The sequence below is a fragment of the Elephantulus edwardii genome, unplaced genomic scaffold (genome assembly GCF_000299155.1).
Source record: "Elephantulus edwardii isolate Elephantulus edwardi_28Jun2011 unplaced genomic scaffold, EleEdw1.0 scaffold00261, whole genome shotgun sequence".
NCBI lineage: Eukaryota > Metazoa > Chordata > Mammalia > Macroscelidea > Macroscelididae > Elephantulus > Elephantulus edwardii.
Genome location: NW_006400011.1, coordinates 2,185,821 through 2,206,194, shown reverse-complemented (window position 1 = coordinate 2,206,194; position 20,374 = coordinate 2,185,821). Strand labels below are relative to the sequence as shown.

Genomic DNA, 20,374 nt, shown 5'->3' with positions numbered 1-20,374 from the left:
AAAAGGATGGAAATCACAATAGAATTCAAGAAATGGAGGTCACAGAGACATAGAAGGGTTAATGGGAATCAGAATTATAGGGAGGAAGTGTACAAAGTGTGATCACATTGTGGATATTGAATCCAATGTTATTGGACAAAATATGCATGAACTGTTGAATGTAAAATTTATTTGCTTTGTAAACCTTTACTCAGATCTCAATGAAAATGAATTTTAAAATGTAGGAGCTTACTTAAGTTCTGCTTATTAAATTATAGCTCTGAAGCAATATTTTTTATTCATTTTTCATATGTGCTGTGATTACTTTGTCTGTTCTAGAAATATTTTTAATTATGATCTGAAAGTTCATAGAGTAGATTAGTTTTTCCATTCTGGCATTTTAAGACATATTAGTTTTGAACCTTTTTTTTGTTGGCCCGTTTAAAGGCATGGCACTCTTTGTTCAGATGGTGTTTGAAGAGCTTCACCTTGTTGAGAGAAGACCTAGAAGCATTTCAGGGTCTTAGTACCATTTATCTAACATACCCTCCCTTTCCTCCTTTGTGGTTTGATAATCCTGTGACATCTCTCAGTGTTGTTGTTGCTCTTATGTGCCTTCAAGTCTGAACTGATTCATAGCTGATCCTCCACAGGCTATAAATCACATGAAAGATGACATTTTTCTCCCATTGAGCAACTGGTGAATTTGAACCATGTACCTTTGAGTTGGCAGCTCAATTCCCTACAATGGAGTCAGCAGAGTTCCCTTGTCAGTTTGTTAACTGGCCCCAAATAATGAAATTGTTACTATCAAAGTGATTTTTAAGTCATTAGACTTTTCTTATGCCAAAGATGTTGGGAAGGAAAGAACAAGTGGACAGAAGGCAAAGAGAGAGAAAATACCTGTATAATTCACTGTGATTTTCCCTTGACTATTTTTTTTAAACTTGTTTTTAAAATTTTTTTTTTTTTAATGTGTGTACCGTCAAATTGGATCTGACTGGTACAGGAGGCAATTGTTCCTCCTTCTTCAGCAGAGCATCTGGTGGATTTGAACCGCACACCTCTGGGATTGCAGTACAGTTTCCTGCCACTAGGCCACCAGAGCTCACCTCCCTGACTATTTATATAGATCTAATTCCTGTAGACTATATATAATGTTGGTATTCTGAATACCCGTCTCTCTATCTCTAACTCTGAAATTGCTTATGCTTCTGTCTCTGAGACACTCATGTCTTAGCTTCATTTATTGTGTTTTTCTCCTTCTGTCCTTTTAGATGAATCAGAGAGTTGGAATTAGCCTCAAAGTCCTAGCTTACACTTGTTTTTGGAAAAGAACTAGTGACTCATCTTTTATGATATCTTACTGTTTATAACTTGACTTTATCAGTCTGAGTCAAGGGTGGTACAGATGGCCACAGCAGATCAGAGACTTACAGGGTAACTATGGGTGGACCCTTTCATCTTAGAATTGCTCCCAGGACACAATTACTCCTACTATCCAATTGTTGGGAGCTCTGGCTACGGAGTTGTGCTAACTCAAAGACAGGATGTTCAAATCTGCCAACTACTCAGTGGGAGAAAGATGGACACTCTTTTCCTATGTGATTTACAACTTCCGAACATCTGCTGGAAGGTCAGCTAGGAGTAGATTCAAACTTACTGGCAGTGAATTGGGTCTTTATTTGATCCCTTTGGGATAGTTACAGCCTCTAAAATTCTATTAAAAGGTTAAGGGAATGCTAATACCATAAAGGCCTTCTAAAATATAAGTCCACAAGAAAAAGAAAAACTCAAATAATCTCATGTAAGTCCTACTTGAATAACATTGTGTAGGACTCTGTCACATGAACATGGTGAAAGTACCCGTCGTACCTGACATTTGTCGCAGGATTTCCTGTGTCCAGATCTATGGCTGTATACGTGCCAAGTGCGTGATTTAGTAAGGAATCGCCTCTTGTGCCTTCTCTCACACTGAAAGTCATAGAGTTCGGCTGAAATGCAGGCCCCTCTCTCACATTAACAACCTGAATCCTCACAGGAGTAGAGTGCATTCTGAACTGAGATGCGACAGAGTGGTGAAATTCAGCTTCATTTTTAACTCCAATACTAAGATGAATATTCGGCATTTGTTCATAATCCAGTGTCTGAAACAATAGAAAATAAAAAGAATAATCAAAACCCCTCTAAAACAACCAATAGTCCTCTTCTTGATAGTCAGAAGCCATGATAAGCAATTAATATACCCATCCTCATTTACTACTGACTTACGTATTTTAGATATGTTATTCTCTTTATTTTTTGTTATGACTGGGGCGATTTAAGTCTGTGACTTTAAATTGCATTCAACGTCTAGAGTTTTAAATTGCTATATAAAACTCTGAAATACTATTTCTTTCCATTTGCTGTGTTTATGAATAAAAACAACAGCCAGAAAAGGTAGAATGAGGTTTTTGGTGCTTCTTTTTTCTTTAATAATTTGGGAGGAACTGGAGAGCATTACGCTGAGTGAACTAACTCAATCTCCTAAGGACAAATGCTGAGTACGACTGATATTGTAGAAATAGAAAGGTAACTAGTAAAATGTTTATGAGGTTTCAAGGGGGAAGCGGGGGGAGCAGACGGGTGAAGAGGGACAGGGGAAATCATCGGGTCATACAATTTGGTGGTGGGGATGGTGAAACAGGAAATGGAAAAGACCCAGTGGAGATCTTGAAAGACAGGGTAATGCTGGGCATAGTTGAATGGTGATTAATTTTATAAAACATAATGAATAGGAATGATTGTATGAAACATGGTGTGAATGAAGGATAGTGTGAAACAATGTATATAAACTTTGTAAGCAAACCAATAAAGAAAAAATAAAAAAATAGAATCAAGTTTTTAAAAAGATTTATAGAATAAATAAGAAAGATCTAGATTTTCCTTATAGAATTTGCATCTAAGAATCTCGTAAAAGTATAAACAGCAGAATAAAGGGGCTAATATGTATTTTGTAAATGGACCTATAATTATTTTTAAAATGATGCAAACAACTTCTAAAGGAGAATTTATGATTATTACAGTCAGCCCTAACTATAATTTTAATTGCTTTGTGTCTGGTGGACAAGAAGACTCCTTCATAGGACATATTCAAATAAGTAAACACCACTCCCAGGTACAAGTCACCTTTGAAATGGATTTCCTGAATAAAAGATGAGTAGAATCTTTGAATCCAGAGTGACTGATGTGGTGACATGAAAAGACACACGTGAAAAAAATAAACCACAACAGTTGCGTAAAGCTGAGTCCTGGGCGATGTCTGTTTAGAAGCACCCTGGAAATTAAGGATAATATCCCTCACAATATGTGTAGCAACAACAGAAGTGGCCTTAGCAAGACTAAATTAAACCTCTGCTCCCCAGAGAAATTCTGAAACATTATGGATGTTTTCTTTGCTGTTAGTGACAAATTCTTCAGAAGCTCTGACCAGAAAGGAAAAATTTGTAAGAATTTGCTTGGTTTCTTGTTAGAGGCTGGTGCTTTAGTGGACAAGTGGTAAAACGTTGCACTGCACTGCTACCCAAAAGCATGTGGCTTTAATCTACCAGCTGCTCCATGGTTGAATGATGGACAGTTTCCTCCTTTGTAGTTTATAGTCTCTGAAGACCGACTGGAGGATCAGCTATGAAATGGTTCTAACTCAAAAGTCAGATAATAACAACAAATGTATGCCTGGGGAGAGTGCTGTGTTGGCCTAGTGGGCAGGAAGTTATGCTACCAAGCCCAAGGTGGGTAGTTTTAATCTGTGGCCCTCAGGCCTGGTTTAAATTGTTTTTCTGTCAGACATTCTCCTAAGTGGTATAGCACTGGTCTATCCATTTGCTGTAAAGAGGTTAATTCGTGGTTGCTGTGATGCTAAACACTGTTGCACTGATGTGCCAAATGCGATAATGGTTACCCATGATGGACAGTGTTTGGTGGAGCTCCCCGATTAAAACAAGCTTGAAAGCAGGAGTGACATCCACTTCTGAAATGGCTTACCTCTGTACTTGGAGAAATGATGAAAGTTATACAAGGGTTCAGGTCTTTTGTTTATAGGGTCACTATGAGTTGTCTATGACTCAATGGCACTTAACAACAAAGACAATGCCTGCCTAGAATCTTAGCTAAAATTCTTGAGGATTGGTTTTATTTTCTACTTCTTTTGTTTGTTCTCCACCCATGTCCACATATTGCCTAGCACAATGCTAAATTCGGATTATGTGTTCAGAAATGAATCTCAACGAGAAGAGATGCCTTCTTTTAGAAATTATTTTTATAAGTCTATTCAAGATAAGTTGAAAATATGAGAGCATGAGTTAGAGAAATCTCTTAAGATTTTCTTGTGCATATACATTATTGTGCCATAATAAATCTCTTCCTTTTGAATAGAGCACAAGGAAAATATATGCACATAAAAGTGTATAAATTACAGAAATTCATGGACTTCAGGGAAAGAAAACGTGTTATGTGTCAGCTTGCAGGCATCTTCCCACCAGCAGGGAGAAAACTGAAGAGAAGGGAGGGAAGGAACTAACTTTTGTTCCTTCTGTCTAGACAAGTGGAATCTGTTTTCAAAGATTTTCTGATTATGCCAAGGCCATGGACATGCAAAGACCAACAGAAACTGCCATTGACTACAGTGCCTCTGCACAAGGTTAGAGTAGAGAGGCTGGCAACTCAGCTGTGTGTTGGCTTCTGTCGTGAGGTTCAGGAAAGGCCTGGGAATGAAGAGGATTCTGTCCAAAGGGGATTTGGCTTCTGGATGGGCTTTTGCTTCAATGAATTTTAGTATAGAAGCTAAGTTGTTAGTGCCTCATTATCAGTTTTTTGCATAACACGACACTACTAGTTCTAAGGGGACACTATTGTTGTTGTGTACTGTTGAGTTGGAGCTGACCCCTCGCTGACCCTCCAGCAGGTTTTCAGAGGCAGTTAATCGCAAGGGACAACTGGTGGCCTCGAACTGTGTGCCTTTAGGGATTACAGCACAGCTGCTTGCCCCCTAGGCCACGAAAGGGGATGCTAGGTCATTTAAGCAGTACGAGAGGGAAAGAGAGTTTGGTTTCCATCCACAAGGAGTACATACTGGCAGATAGCAAATGGTCAAATATCTGCTAGGGTGTATATGCACTGTTTTTCAGGAAGGGGTCTTTCCTGGCTCCAGAGTGTCTGGAGGAGACCATTCAAGCACACAGATGGGGAAGTAGTTTACAGAGGTGAACAGATTCAGAAGAAAATCTTCGGGTGCTGGTTCCACCCTCAAACTCGTTCTGCTAGTCCTCAATTACATAGTGATGTACTGGAGGTGGCAGTTACATTTGATTCTGTGGTTAGATTTGGGGTTACATCTTGTGTTGACATTTGTCATTTGTGTGAACTTAGATGATAAGGATGGCACAGGATAGGACAGGGTTCAGGTCTGTTATTCACAGGGTCGCTGTTAGTCATATCCGACTCAATGGCCCCTAACAACAACAACAACAACAACAACAACAACAACAGACACATTAATTTTCCGTTTTAATTCTCAGTTTCATTTTCACACTAATTTCTTCTCATTGTTAGAAGAATGAAATGACCTATGTTTAAAGCTCAGAGCACAGTAGTGGGAGGGTGTTTAGTGATCTTTAATGCTCTATTTATTATATTATCTGTATTATATTAACAAAATATATACTTGTTATATATGTATCCATCTATTAATCAATGATTGCTAATTGAAGTCTGTATTCACAGGTACAGAGAATTTTTGTTTTTCTTGAAGACTGTCTTGTTTGACTATGAGCTCCTTGAGAATAAGGACCATGTCTTGTTTATCTTCGTGTAATAATAGCAGTTTTCAGTAAACTGTGCTGACTTGTGAATTGTTGATTAATGTCCTTAAACTAAGTAAAGTGTTGTATAACTCAGTCTCATTGTCGAGTTGGAAGCTCCAGGGTTTTCAGAGGCTATAAATCATATGGGAGGAGATTGTCCATATTTCTCCCAAAAAGGTAACTTTAAATCCCCAGAAACGTGCCACCTGTGGGTTATTGAGGGACCATTTCCCCCAAGGTTAAGTGTGACTCGAATAAAAATGGAGAGTATGCAGCGAAATGTTAGAGACATCATTCTAAATGAATTTGGAATGCTTGAGTGGTCAACATTAGCTGTTGAAATACTAAAGAAATTAAGAATATATTCTCAGGGAGCTCTGGTGGCCTAGTGGCAAGAAGCTGCACTGCAAGCCCAAAGGTACACTGTTTGAATCCACCAGATGCTCTGCTGGAGAAGGAGGGGCAATCTCCTCCTGTACCAGACCAGTCAGATCTGATTTGACGGTACACACACAAAAGATAATAAAATAAAATATAAAATAAAATAAAAAAGAGAATATATTCTCTAACATAGTGAGTTATTTTGGCTATCTGCTAACATATATTACACTGACTTTAAATTTCAGTTTAGTTATAATTTCCATAGCATTTTGGTGTTAAACACAGGATTTTTCCCCCCCTGTGTTGTCTCAAGACATTTAGGAAATTGTTATTCAGGAAAAAAGTTGTACGTTGTCTACAAAACCACTGACTTTTTTCATGCAAATATTCCAGTAATATTTTTCAATAAGGTATACGTAATAAAAGGTATTATCATAGAGGACACATTATATAAGTCATAGATATTGCATTGCTAGACTTAGAAATCTTTTTCTTTTACATTTTTATGAAGAAATTAAATTATGAATTATGCCTCCTTTTCACGGGTATCTCAAACTCATTTATTGCCTTCTGTTTGGAATCAACTCATAGTTGACCCTCCACAGGGTTTTCTGAGTCTGTAAATTGTACCAGAGGAGATTTCCCATCTTTCTTTTGTGGAGTTGCTGGTGAATTAGAGCAGCAGAGAGGCGTCATCTTTGGACAGTAGCCCAATTCTGCCTCTAAGAGACATTTAAAAACTTGTCTGGAAGAACCTTCTCAGATCCCATACTGTACCTTGACAACTTTCAGAATGCCTTCATTAGTTTTAGGGTCTGTTTGGATATCGAACCAATTTCCTTCATTTCCAGAGAGAATGAAATATTTTGCCAACCAATTGTCAGTGCCTTCTTCATCCAAATCAATTGCTTGTAACCGTATCAGTTCTGAATTTAAACAGTTTTCTTCAATACTTGCTGAGTACTAAAATGACACAGATGACTTTATAATAATTGACGTTCAAAAGAGGAGAAATATTACTAATGTACAGGTATTATTTATAGCATAAAAAAAACCCCAAAAAACAAACAACTCAAAACAAAACTCAGCACATGGCAGTGCTTTTTGCATGGTTATTAAATGTCACACATTCAATAAGAAGTATAAAAAATTCTCCCAAGATAACAAAGTTAGTTTTTATATGTTGGATGGGAAATCTAAGTAAAAACTGACATTTTTGTTTTTCATCTTAGTTTTAATTTTCTCCCCTTTTTAGCATAAAACTGCATTTCTTTTCTAATAAAGAGCCATGTGGGGGATTTACTAGGATTTATTGGCCAGAGAGGCCCAGTCCTTCCTAACTACAATTGTATAGCTGGAAAATAATATTAGTTACAATGTGAGAAAATAAAATGCAACATGTAAAAAAATAGTCATGACTATAGGCCAAGAAAACTTTTCCCTCCACTAACACATATGATAGAACTTATTTGGCATGTTGTTTTGAAACTTTATACTTCTTTATGCCTAAAGATAATATCAAAGTTGAGAATGCTATTGGAGTTCATTTACCAAATAATCTGCTCTGTAAAGATACATCAGTTATTGTGACTGTATTCCTAAAGTTTATATCAACGAATTTCCATTTCAGGCTTTGCTCAAATCTTTGTTCTAAAGAACATTTGACTCCACTCAAATCTTTGAGTAAAGCCTGGAGTTGCAGTTCGGAGAGAAAATTTGTACAGCCTTGTGACTCAAAATCAAACACTGCTAAAGTATGTAAATAAGGAATGCCAAGATTTATATAGCAAGCCCCAGTGCTTCCATACATATGACCAAATTAGATTTAATAACCAGCAAGAAAGCAAATTGACTGTTACCACTTTAAAAAAAAAACCAAAAAACAAAAACAACCAGACTCCGTAAGAAGGAACTTACTGAAGTTTTCGTTAATTTGGGGAAATTATCGTTGACATCTAAAACCTTGATTCTACAGTCACAGTTGGAAGACAGTCCATCTGCAGCTCCATCCCGATCTGATCCACTCACAAGGAGGGTGTACATACTGTGTTCCTTAATTAGGATGCAAAAGAATTGTAAAACTTGAGTGAAATATAACATATTCTGATGCTTTTCATTTTGCATACACATCAAATGAAATCTATATGAATGAAGTTTTAGGTTTTCATTTAAAAATACTAGTAGGCTTTACCTCTCTGTCAAGAAAGCTGGACATGGTGCGAATCTCCCCAGTGTACCTGTTCAGAATAAACATAGGTGCACCTGCAGGCTCCTGAGATACGATCTTGTAAGCGATTTTAGAATTCAGATGATTGTCTTCATCTGCATCTGTGGCACTTAACTTTATAACCAGTGTGTCTAGAAATGAAGACGGAGTTGGAGAGTGTTAAGGACTCTGTTAGAATTAATTCAGCAAATCATCTGGCTGGTAGGTGGTAGGTAGAATGGCTAGCCTTCTCCCAAATGCTCTCTGTTCTAATTTCTCACCAAAACACATTTACATGACTTTCAGCAATATAAGTGCTTGGAAAAAAATAATTGCTGTTTGCTTTTTAAAAAAATGCTGCATTGCAAACATTTATGTACTGGAATTTGTTAATCATTTAAGCTTTCCACTCCTAAGAGATATTCTAGACATAGCCTCGCATTCACGTGGTCCATTACTAACAAAATACAGTGATTTTGAATATGTGAAAAAGAAGTTCAGTAGACTTTCTGTGCCAATATAATGCTGAAGAAACCAGTTTTATCATTTTGTTCTTACTCCTGTCTTGTCTCAAAAATTAAAAAAAAAAATTGCATAAAAAAACCATGTTGTTGTTAGATGCCATTGAGTTGACTATGACTCACAGAGACCCGATGAACAAAGATCTAGACTCAGTCCTGTCCTGCATCACCTCCACCATCTCTGTCATGCTCAAGCCTATTGTGGAGGTCATAGCATCAATCCATTTTATTGAGGGTCTTCCTTTCTTTCTCTGACCCTCTACCGTTCTCAGCATTTTGTCTCTGCCCAAGTGCTGATACCACCTGGCAGCATGATCAAAATATGCAAGACAAAGTTTCACCATCCTTGTCTCTAAGCACTCTGGTTGCATTTCCTTCAAGACAGATGATTTGTACTTTTGAAAGTTCGTGGTATATTTAATACTCTTTGCCAAAATCATAACTTAAAAGCATTGGTTCTTTTCCTGTTTTATTAATTTATTGTTCAACTTTCAGATGAACAGAAAGTAAATTAAAATACCAGCCTTGGATCAAGTGCACCTTAGACTTCCAATTGATATCATTGCTCTTTAGCACTTTAAAGAGGTCCTTGAAAACAGATTTCCTCAGTACAACATGTCTTTTGATTTCTTGACCATCTTGGTACCAGCAGCCCGAAAATGAAAAGATGAGTTGCATTAGGAAAGTCCAAAGATGTCAGTCTGGAGACTAAGGTGCACTTGATCCAGGCCATAGTCATTGCAGTTACTTGCTATGCATCAGAGAACTGGACAATTACTAGGGATGTTAGGAGAATTGATGAATTTGAGATGTAGTGCTGGAGAAGAGTATTGAATAAACCATGGACTGCTAGGAGAACAAACAGGTTTGTCCTAGAGAGGGTAAGACCAGGCTGCTCTTCAGAGGCAAGCCTTTTTTTCTTCTGAAGCTTTGTCTGACCTAATTTGGACATGTTGCAAAGAGAGACCAGTCCTTGGAGAGGAATATCATGCTTGGGAGGGTGGAGGGACAACACAAGAGAGGAAGACCCTCAATGAGATGGATTTATTCAGTGACTGGGATAATAGGGGTAGGTGTGTCAGAGACAATAAGATTGGTAAAGGATATAACAGGGTTTAGGACTGTTGTACATAGGGTCACTATTAGTCACAGGCGAATAAATGACACATAACAACAATAACAATAACCACGGGTGATATAGTATAATTATATTTAGTGTTGCATCTACGTATTTGACATCTACTTTTTATTGCCATTCACCCAGAAAGTGCTTGAAAATACCATTATATCCAATAATCACGAACTTATAAAGCAGGTAACCTAGATAAATACTGAAGGACATCAACTCATAGGACCTGTTTCCAAGGATAGAGGGGTCTCTTATGTTCTTTTGCTTTGCAGATGACTTCAAAATGAAAAATCCTAGCAGGGAGAAGCGGAAATTCTCCTCAGTCAGATCAACTGTGACTCAAGTTATTTTTCAGAAACTTTCCTCAAAGGAGGAAGCATTAACAAGGTTGCTAAAAACAAATAGCCACTCAGTTGTGAGTTTCACCTTCTCTTCCATCATCAAAGTTGTCCTGATGTGTTCGAAGAAACAAGGATAGACTTTGGTGTCTCTTTATCTGCTTTGCCTCTCTTGGCTTTATATTCTATGTCCTCGTTCCCCCACATTAAACAACACTTGTGCTTCTTAATTTTCAATGTCATCTATTTTAGGGCATCTGAGGTTCAATTTCTTCTGAAAATTCCTCTCTAAGTCTGTGTTTTGATGTCACTTCTCTTCTCAACTTTGGAATTTCCTTTCCTTTCCCCACCAGATATCTGTACCTTGTGTTTTCTTCGACTCTCCATAAATATATCTCCCTTGTTTTCTTATCATTCTTCTCACAATTTCCCTGCTATTTTCCTAAATAAACTATTTAGGAGATTTGTTTATAAATATTTTTACAAATAAAATCACAAAAAATGCTTTTTATCTAACATTGTGAGAAGAATGAAAGAAGAAAGGGGAAGAAGGTAAAGAGGGGAAAGAGCATGAAGAATATAAGAAAAAACCCCACCAGGATGCATAGAATGTAAAGGAGAAGACTTTAGGAGAACTTCTATAAAGAGATTGAGAGAGAAGGGTATGAGAGTTGGAGTAAGGTGAAAGGAAAGAAAGAAAACCCCCAAGTATGAGAACTTGACTTGTTGTGTAGATGGTAAGATTAATCTGATGAATAAAGTTGACTGTGGGTCTTCTATTCAGCATGACTGAATCAAGAAGTTTGATGTTCATGATTTCTACCTCAGTTTACTAATTTGACTAAATTGGTCATGAGCCCAGTGACCATCTATGAAGAAGGTGGTAAATACACACTGAGTCACTTGTGTTAGATTTCTCCATAAGCAAGGATTATTTGCTATTTCAGACCAAATGCTTTCTAAAAACCTCCTCTATTGTGTTACACTTTATGGATTTCCCCCCCAAAACTATATATTTAATGTAAAACCTCTTTACATTACTTTTATTTTACTCTTCTACTGTTTTTGACCCAGAGAGAAAGTGAATAGACAGAAAAGGAGTGCCATTCTACTTACTGGCATCACTGTTTTCTTCAATGCTGGCTGTGTACACATTTTGTGTAAATACTGGTGGATTATCGTTTACGTCCATAACTTTGACTCGAAGCTCAAGAGGTCTTTCTAAATCTTCACCCCGGGAATTCAGAGCCCGGCAATAGATCTGTGGGAATTTGGGAAAAAACCCAAAACCAATCCATCTTTCTCAACAAAAGAAAATGAAATAATATGTTTGAAAATATAGGTGATGTTCAGAAAAACAGTTTTCCTGTGAACTGCACAATAGTTTAGTAATTTGAAAACCAGCAAGGCATTTGGTGACAGGTACATGCAACAAATTAGAAATTTTTAGGCATAAAAATTATAACCTGTTATATTTTAATTTCTTCAAGTTCTTTATTGAACTTTAGTTTTTCATGTTTTATTAAAAATAAGCAATTGCCTGATATGTTGCATTATTTTTAAAAAGGAAGAAATACTAGTTTGAATAAATGAAAACTTAACTAGTCTGACTTACCAGAAAAATTGGAGTTATCTCCCTGTCCACCACTGAAGTGATATTGATTTCACCAGTACGAGGATTAATGGTGAATACTCCATAAGGTGGTCGGTCAATCCCCACGCCAGAGATGCGATACGTAATCTTCTGGTTCACTTCACAGTCTGATCGAATCTACAAGGAAAATAGCTAACACTGTGATCTCATTTAGAGCAGATCATGAATTTCAGAGGTTAGTGGAATGACTTTCTAGGGTGTAAATCTTATAGCCAGATGAGTTTTAGATTGAAGCCAGACACCATGACTTGGTCCTGTGTGACTTTGGACAATTCAATTAACTTCACCAAGCACAGGATTATAAAAATGATAATACCACCTATATGGTCTCTGTAAGTCGGAATTGACTGGATGATCTCGAGCTATCGCCTAGTGTTGCTGTGGTGAATTTATAAGGTATATCCTATATAGAGACCTATTCAATTCCTGATATACTATTTTTTAAAAAAATTTATTTTATTATTTTTTTGTGTGTTTACCATCAAATAGAATCTGACTGGTCCAGGAGGAGATTGTCCCTCCTTTTCCAGCAAAGCATCTAGTGGATTCAAACTAAGAGTCTCCGATTCAAATCCACCAGATGCTCTGCTGGAGAAGGAGACAATCTCCTCCTGTACCAGTCGGATCTGATTTGACGGTACACACAAAAAAATAATAAAATAAAATTTAAAAAACGAACAAAATTTAGAAACAAACCAAGAGTCTCTGGGATTGCAGAGCAGCTTCTTGACACTAGGCCACCAGAGCTCGCTCTGATTTTTTTTTTTTTTTAACTTTTATACTGGTTTATTTACAAAGTTTACACACATTGTTTTTCATATCAAATCTTTCCCGTTTGCTTCATCCTCCTCATCAAATTATGAGGCCCTATGATTAATTTCCCCCCATCCTCACCCCTCTGCTTCCATCCCCTGCCCCCCAGATCCTCATATTCTATAATAATGCTTTTTTATATAGTATTTGTTCTTATGGGACTGAGTTAGTCACTCACCATAATGCTCTCCACCATAATGCACGCAAACAGTTTGACAGAAGAAACTTAAATTATAGGGATCCATTGACTATACATTATCCCTTTAACCCTCACTATTAATAGCAACTATTTGTGAAAATATTTTAGAAACTTCTTAGTTTTTGGATCTAGAGATCTAGCGAAAACTTTTGTTTTTCATCCTGCTTTTCTTGGAGTGAATTATCAAATACTATAAAGCCTTGATTTTCCATAGGCATAATCTGTAGCTATGTACATATGTAGATATGTATATTAGCTTTTTTGATAGCATCTAACTATAATATATTGTTATTGTTATTGTTATTGTGTACCGTCGAGTGAGAACTGAGCCATAGCTGACCCTCTGGTGAGTTTTTACTCACACTGAAGGAGATTGCCCGTCCTTCACCCATGGAGCAGCTGGTGGATTAGAACCAAACACTTCTGGGATTGCGGCATAATTTCTTGCCATTAGGCCAACAGAGCTCCCTGATTACAACATAAGATTCCTATAACACACACACACACACACACACACACACACACACACACTGATGAGTAGAACACAATAAACAAAGTACAATTGTCTGAGGTATCCAATTTCTCTTCTAGGCGCCTTGCCTGTTTTTAGCAGGCTCCCAGAACACAGTAGTGACGTTGATATCTCAGTAACATGAGCAAATGACTACAGGCAACTTGTCTTTAAATCACTAGAGAATTTCAAAGGCTTCAGGTCCTTAACATACTGGAGGGATATCCTGTCTCACAAAAACTTTTGTTAGCATCCTAGGATAACTGCTCATTTCATCACTTACTTTGGCAATCGGATTCCTCTTTGAGTTGTCTTCACCCTCTCTACATGCCGCAGCGAACTTGATCCACTCTCGCTTTTGTCTTCTCACCGTCTGCCATTTTGTAGTGCCATTTTCCATATCTAATTCTTTCACCTTAAGGTAGAATGGTTCACATAGCTTAGAGTCTCAGAAAAAAGGGTTACTTGCAGTAAGTAATTGCATTAAACATTTTATTATGTATCCAGAAGGAACAACGGCAATGGACTTGATGAACCAAGAAACTTTTGCTAATTCGTAGTTGAAGATAGATATGTCTTAGTTGCTCCTACCTACAAACTTCTTTTGGCATTTTCTCACTTCTAACCATCAAATTCTAATGAAATAAGTTTAATTAGCTATCCATGGAAGTCAAAATTTGTTCCACTACGTAATCTGCAGTTTTTTCATTTCTCATTTGGTGTACATCTTGCCTATCTTATCTTGGCTTGAGTTCTGACAAAACATGGTGAACATAACTGATGCCATTAAACTATTCAGAGTGTTTCAATGGGAGGGCATTGCACGCAACATAAAAGTTGTTTAGGCGAATTGTTCTTACCTAAATAAGATAAGGGAATTTTTCTCCCTCACTGATAACACCATCACTACATGTATGATTACAAGATGAAAAAAAATATTGACTGAATTGATAATTCTTATAATAATTCCACAGGCACCTATTTGGTGTCTCAGTGGTATACATTTACATCTTTGCTCTATAAATATTTTTCCCACTGTAGGTTTTTGTTGCTTTTGTTGATGGGTATTTAGGAAATACTACCAGTTTAGAAATATCACTACATACATAAACATGTGTTTGCATATACTGATGTACTTAATAAATATACTAACATTATTTAAGCCGTTTATTTAAGTTAAGCTTCACTTAACTACCACTTTGGGAATATAGATGTTCCATATCAATGGAGATTATGCTTTTCAAAACAAACTACTTATATTTTGACTCAATTTGATAAAATTTTCTGAAATGTACCACTCATTTCCTACTTTTTTGGGTCAGTTTTACTAGTAATATTATTTTCCTTATGATTTAAAGATCATCATATTGAAGAGTTAGCTACTATTTAGAAAAAGAATAGATTTCTTTTTCTGATCCCACTCATTCTGGAACCAGCTTCTCTTTCGTATTTGGTTGTAGCAAAATAATCTTGAATCTTTTTGCAAAGATAGATCATCACTTGTCTTTCTTGTTGATATGAGATGCTTTTCATTCTAAAGCTTTACATTGCTTCTCTTGCTTTGCTGTAGGTTGGGAAATGTATTTGCTATAGGTTGAGAAACAAATTACTAAATTAGTTTAATGTGTAGGAGTTACTAGACAAGACATTGTACAAGATATTGAGTTGTCACAAATTGCCCCAAAAGATGGAAATTGGGGGCTATAGGTTTTACCATTGTTATTTCATTTCAGATGAGATATTCTTAATTTCTTATGGATGCCTATAGTTATCTGATTCTTGATATATAAGATATCACAAAATTCACTTTTATAATTTTAAATTTAGGAAATAACTTTATGATACATTACCTCAACAATAAATTCACTGTTTACCTCCAGCACCACCTGCCATAGAAAGCACAAGATTAGCAAAAAATGTGCATGATGTAAAAGGAGCAATGTACAAACACTGTCAATGCTATTGACCTAACTAGTTCTTAAATAAATTGTTGTTGTTATGTGCCGTCAAGTTAACTGCAACCCATAGCAACCCTATGCACAGTATCTCGGAACCCTGCTCTATCCTGAGCCATTCTCACTCTCTTAAATATTGTTGTTGTTATGTGCTGTTGAGTCACCTGTGACCCATAGAGACTATGTACAACAGCTCTAAAGTCTGCCCTGTCCTGAGCCAGTCTCACGGATTCTGACACACCAACCCCCAATGCTCCAGTTATTGTATCAATCCATTTCATCGGGGTCTTCCTCTCCTGTGCTGTCCCTCCACCTTTCCGAGCACTATGTCCTTCTCCAAAGACCGGTTCTTAAGTATACATCTTGCTAATTATATGGAAACTGTATGGGCAATAAAAACTTAATAATCCAGGCTTTTGCGTGACAAAGGCTTTTAAACTGTTAGAGAAGAAAAACATTTAACTCTAGATCAAGGCAAAGGTTGGGATAAATAACAGAGGCACCAGTGACTCAAGGGAAGGACAGAACAGACAATTCAAATCACCAAGGTCAATGCTGAGAGATTCTTATGTGAATAGTGATTTGGAAGGACTGTGCAGGACTAATGTAGTTACATAGCAGGAACTGACGGGAAAGGATGTTAAAGCCAGAATTAAACATGAACATGGGGGTAAATGTGTTTTAGAGGATGTTCCAGGGAAAGCAATTAATCACATTAGCAAGAAGAAAGAGGAAATAGTGAGGAGTCATGGAGACAAAATTTGAAACATCAGATCATATAATTCCCTGCACGCAAAGCCAGGGAGTTTGAATTTTAGTGTCTAGAGACTGAGAATGACAAGACATTGTTTTTTTAAACTTGTCATTGATAGGAAGGGAAGATCACAAGGGAAAAGCACTTGATGTTGAAGTGCTTAGGAATTTATAATAGGGTGGGGGGACTTCGTTAGAAAACAAACATAGCTCTGAAGTGACTTTACAAAACAACAGAATGGAGATGTTAAAATGAACTGATAGATGAGGGAAGGCGCTCTGGTGGCTTAGTGTGTAGTGTGTTATGCTGCAGACCAAAAGGCTGAGAGTTTCTGGTGGTTTGAATCCATCTGATGCTACTCGGGAGAAAGATGCACAGTCTTCCCTCATTAAGACTTAGAGTCTTGAATACCCAGTGGAGGATTTCTGTGAGTTCAAATTGACTGTATGGTATTAAGTGTTTTGATAGATGATATGCTGCCAGGAGGGAAGGAATCAAATGATTCTGGATATTCAAGGCTGGGCCTCTAGGAGAGTGGAGTCACTCTTAATAGAATTCAGCAGGGGACTCTCACCACAGGGAAAAAATGATTTAACTTTATTTTAATGTGTGCATTATCATCTGCTCTGTGGGAAAAGATGTGACTTTCTGCTTCTGTAAAGATTACAACCTTGAAAACCTATGAGGCAGGCTTACTTTGATTCACAGATTCCTGTGACTTGGAATAAACAACAACAGGTACGATTGCAATCCAGGGTTAATCATAAAAAGATATACTTTAAAAATTTAATATTGCACTTGGGGGGAGGGACTGTATAACAATGAAAGAATGTATCTTTTACTTTTCAAAGAGAAGAATGAACTGGGAGGGAGGGGTGGGCAGGGAGAAAAGTGCAACAATGAATGAATAGAAAGCCAAAATCTCTGTAAATGTTCATTAAAATTAATAATACTGAAATTTTTTTAAAAAAATTAATATTTTATTGTGTTTCAAGTGAAAATAAATGTAGCAAATTAGGTTCCACCCAACAATTGTTCTACACATTTTCCTGAGCGATTGGTTACCAACTTGACGATATGCCAGCATTCTCTTTCTTTTCATTCTGTGTTTTCTTTTTCCCATTAATTTTGCTGCCCTTCCCCTCCTTGTTTTCTCTTCCTTGTTTTTGACTACAGCCTGCTTAGGAAACTCTGGTGGTCAGGAGTCACTCTACTACTCCAAAGTCAGCACCTTTTCTGGAGATTGGAATCTACCACCAGGGTTAGAGATTGCCAATCTCCTCCCATGTGATATACAGCCCAAAAAACCTGCCCAGAGGTCAGCTGTGCACCAGTTCCAACTCAGTGGCCCTGGGTTGGGATCCACTGATTGGTCTCAGATGTTTAGTTGTATAAGGAAGCACATTACTCGCCTTATTTTATAAGTCAATCTGTTATGTGGTTAAAAAAATGACTTGCCGAAGTAACTTAATTCCAAAGATACTGTTTTATGTTTTAGATTGAAGAACCTCTACCAACTAAATGGTTGGTAGAGGAAAGATTTGTGGTGAAAAAGAGACAGAGACAAACGAGGAGAAGAATGAGGAAAAATAAGAATAATTAAAGAAAAGAATGTCTTAATGATAAGAAACTGCAATCCTGAAGGCTTGAGGTTTGAATCCACCAGCTGCTCCAAGAGAGACAGACAGGCAATCTCCTCCTGTGCAATTAACTGCCTCTGAAGACCTGCTAGGGAGTCAGGTAGGGGTGGGTTCCCACTTGATGGTGCACAATAACAACAAATGTTTAAGAGAGATTAAAAATGAGAATTGACCCTGACAATGAGAGAGATTAGTACTTTTTCTGTGCAGGAGCAGGTTATCAGCAAGAATCTCTATCTCCTTGTCTTGAGCTTTGCACATTTCTCCCACTCCCTGGACCTGTCTTCCTGTGTTCTCTGTCTCCTCTTTGTGACTCCTTCACTTGCTCCTCTTCCCCCTCCCCCACTCCCCCATTTCACCTTAGGCAGAGGATTACAAGTGGCATCGTTATTTTGCCCACTCACCCACAGTCTGGGAGAACAAGTGGAGCTGCAGAACCTCTAAGCTATCATCACCTCAATAACCTAATTTTAACTTGAAAGTAGTTACAGGGAGTTCTCACTGGGGTTTTGCTCATAGCTAACTGGGAGAATGTGGTGGGTAATTTCCACTTTTGAGTGACACACATGTTCCTCCTGAATCCTTTTTACTTAGAAGAAGTCTGAAAGGTTAGTGTAACATTTACACAGTGTTAGTCTTATAGTCATACAGTGAGGTTAATAATTTGAAAGTGGACTAAAATCTCTGCTGTATTGATTGTTTCATTGACTCCACACCTACAGCTTCTCTTGATCATCTGATACTGTTTTACTGGTTTTTTTTTTATAATTATGCTTGCAGTTTGGTCTCATAATGGTGGCTGTGATCTAGATAAATGCACATGGTTTGTCTTGACTATTGCTGTGCCGAGGTCCTCCAAAGTTTCCAGTCTGTGAAATCACTTCCCCTCCTTTTTATTTATTTTTTTTAAACTATATACTTCCTGCATTTTACTGCAGTGCTATTTAAAAAAATTTTTACAAAGTCAACCTCAAGCTTGAATTCAATCTCAGCTCACAACAACCCCCCATCAAGTTTCAAAGGCTGTCAGTGGGAAGGAGGCGACCTCCCATTCTTCTTCAGAGGAGCTGCTTGTGGATTTGAACTTTGAGTTGCTAGATACCTGACCAGTTTTGTAGGCAGACATTCAGTCTTTCAAATACCCCACCACATAAGGTATGAAAAGTGGTACTTGCTCAAAGATAAAGCCCTGAAACTAGGAAAGGGTAAGAGAAATAAGCGGAAACAAAACTGACAGGGAGCGGGGGAAAGTGTGACTACATTGTAATTATAAAACAATATGTGAATGAGTGGTTGAATGCAAACCAGATTGCTTTGCAATCTTTCACTAAAATCACAATCTAAAAAATATTTTTAAAAAAGTATGAGCAGTTACAGAGCATTCAATTTAAGAATGTTGTAAATAATGATGGTTTAAAACTGTTACCCTATTTAAAAAAATGGAGCCAATGAGATATAAACTTTATAGTTCTTTGATAACCAGTGAGATAGATTAAAATATACACATGAATATGTTCTCCTTTAATACAAGGGAGAATTATTTTATTCTAATTTCTCTTTGACCTTCTTTTTCTATTCAATAAGCATTATCTCCTTAGGTTTATTCTACTGAAATATATTTTTAAATACATTTTAGTGCTCTTATTGGCTTCTGTACCTGATTTCCCTGAAATGATAGTATATACTATGTAATGTATATTAATAGAAATGATAATGACAGGGAAGTGAGAAAAAGGTGAATACTTTGTAGCTATAGTTAGTACATCATTGATCAAACAATATGCACATTTTGAAATTGTGATAATATTCTGTTTTAAAATATGTTGTTGTTGTTGCATGCCCTTCAGTCAGACCAACTCATAGCCAACCCTTAAGTGGGTTTCCAGAGGTGGTAAATTGATGGGAGTAAATTGCTTACTTCTCCTGTAGAGCACCTGGTGGATTTGAACTGCATGCCTTTGAGATTGCAGTGCAGCTTCTTACCACTAGTCCACCAGAGCTAAATGTACAAAGTAAAATTTTATTTGAAATACATTTCAAAAATATAGACAAAGCTTTCAAAAATGTTCATTCATGAATAAGTATTATTTGCTTCTAGAATTGAATAAATGCAAACATCAATCCTATTGTATTTATAAATACTGAGAAAACTTGTTCACAAAAATAGGAAAATGGTTTTGGGAAATTGATATTTCAGTTACAGAAGTCATTGCACTCCTTAAAGTTATTGTGAATCACTTTGTATAGAATCTACAATCTATCATTTACAATTATTCTCAATGACCTATTAGCTGACAATTGTGTCAGATCTTCCTTAAATTTGTTGATGGGGGCTGTGTTCTCATAGTCCTTAGAGAATAAGGTGGTGCTAACTCAAAGGTGGCTCCTCTGATGGTTTAAATCCACCAGCACGTCTGTGAGAGAAAGATGGACTGTCTTCTTCCATGTGATTTA

At 37.0% G+C, this 20,374-nt stretch overlaps 1 protein-coding gene across 1 annotated transcript in view; it reads right to left on the bottom strand.

Moving 5' to 3' along the window:
* Positions 1-20,374, bottom strand: part of DSG4 (desmoglein 4) — a 58,684-nt gene that overhangs the window by 16,329 nt on the left and 21,981 nt on the right. Inside the window, exons 2-9 of the mRNA XM_006899564.1 lie at positions 15,422-15,521; positions 13,855-13,986; positions 12,010-12,165; positions 11,511-11,655; positions 8,392-8,558; positions 8,118-8,252; positions 6,978-7,163; positions 1,855-2,126 (exon numbers count right to left, since the gene is read on the bottom strand). Of these exons, the coding sequence (XP_006899626.1) occupies positions 1,855-2,126; positions 6,978-7,163; positions 8,118-8,252; positions 8,392-8,558; positions 11,511-11,655; positions 12,010-12,165; positions 13,855-13,986; positions 15,422-15,521 (1,293 nt within the window). The remainder of the gene's footprint in view (positions 1-1,854; positions 2,127-6,977; positions 7,164-8,117; positions 8,253-8,391; positions 8,559-11,510; positions 11,656-12,009; positions 12,166-13,854; positions 13,987-15,421; positions 15,522-20,374) is intronic.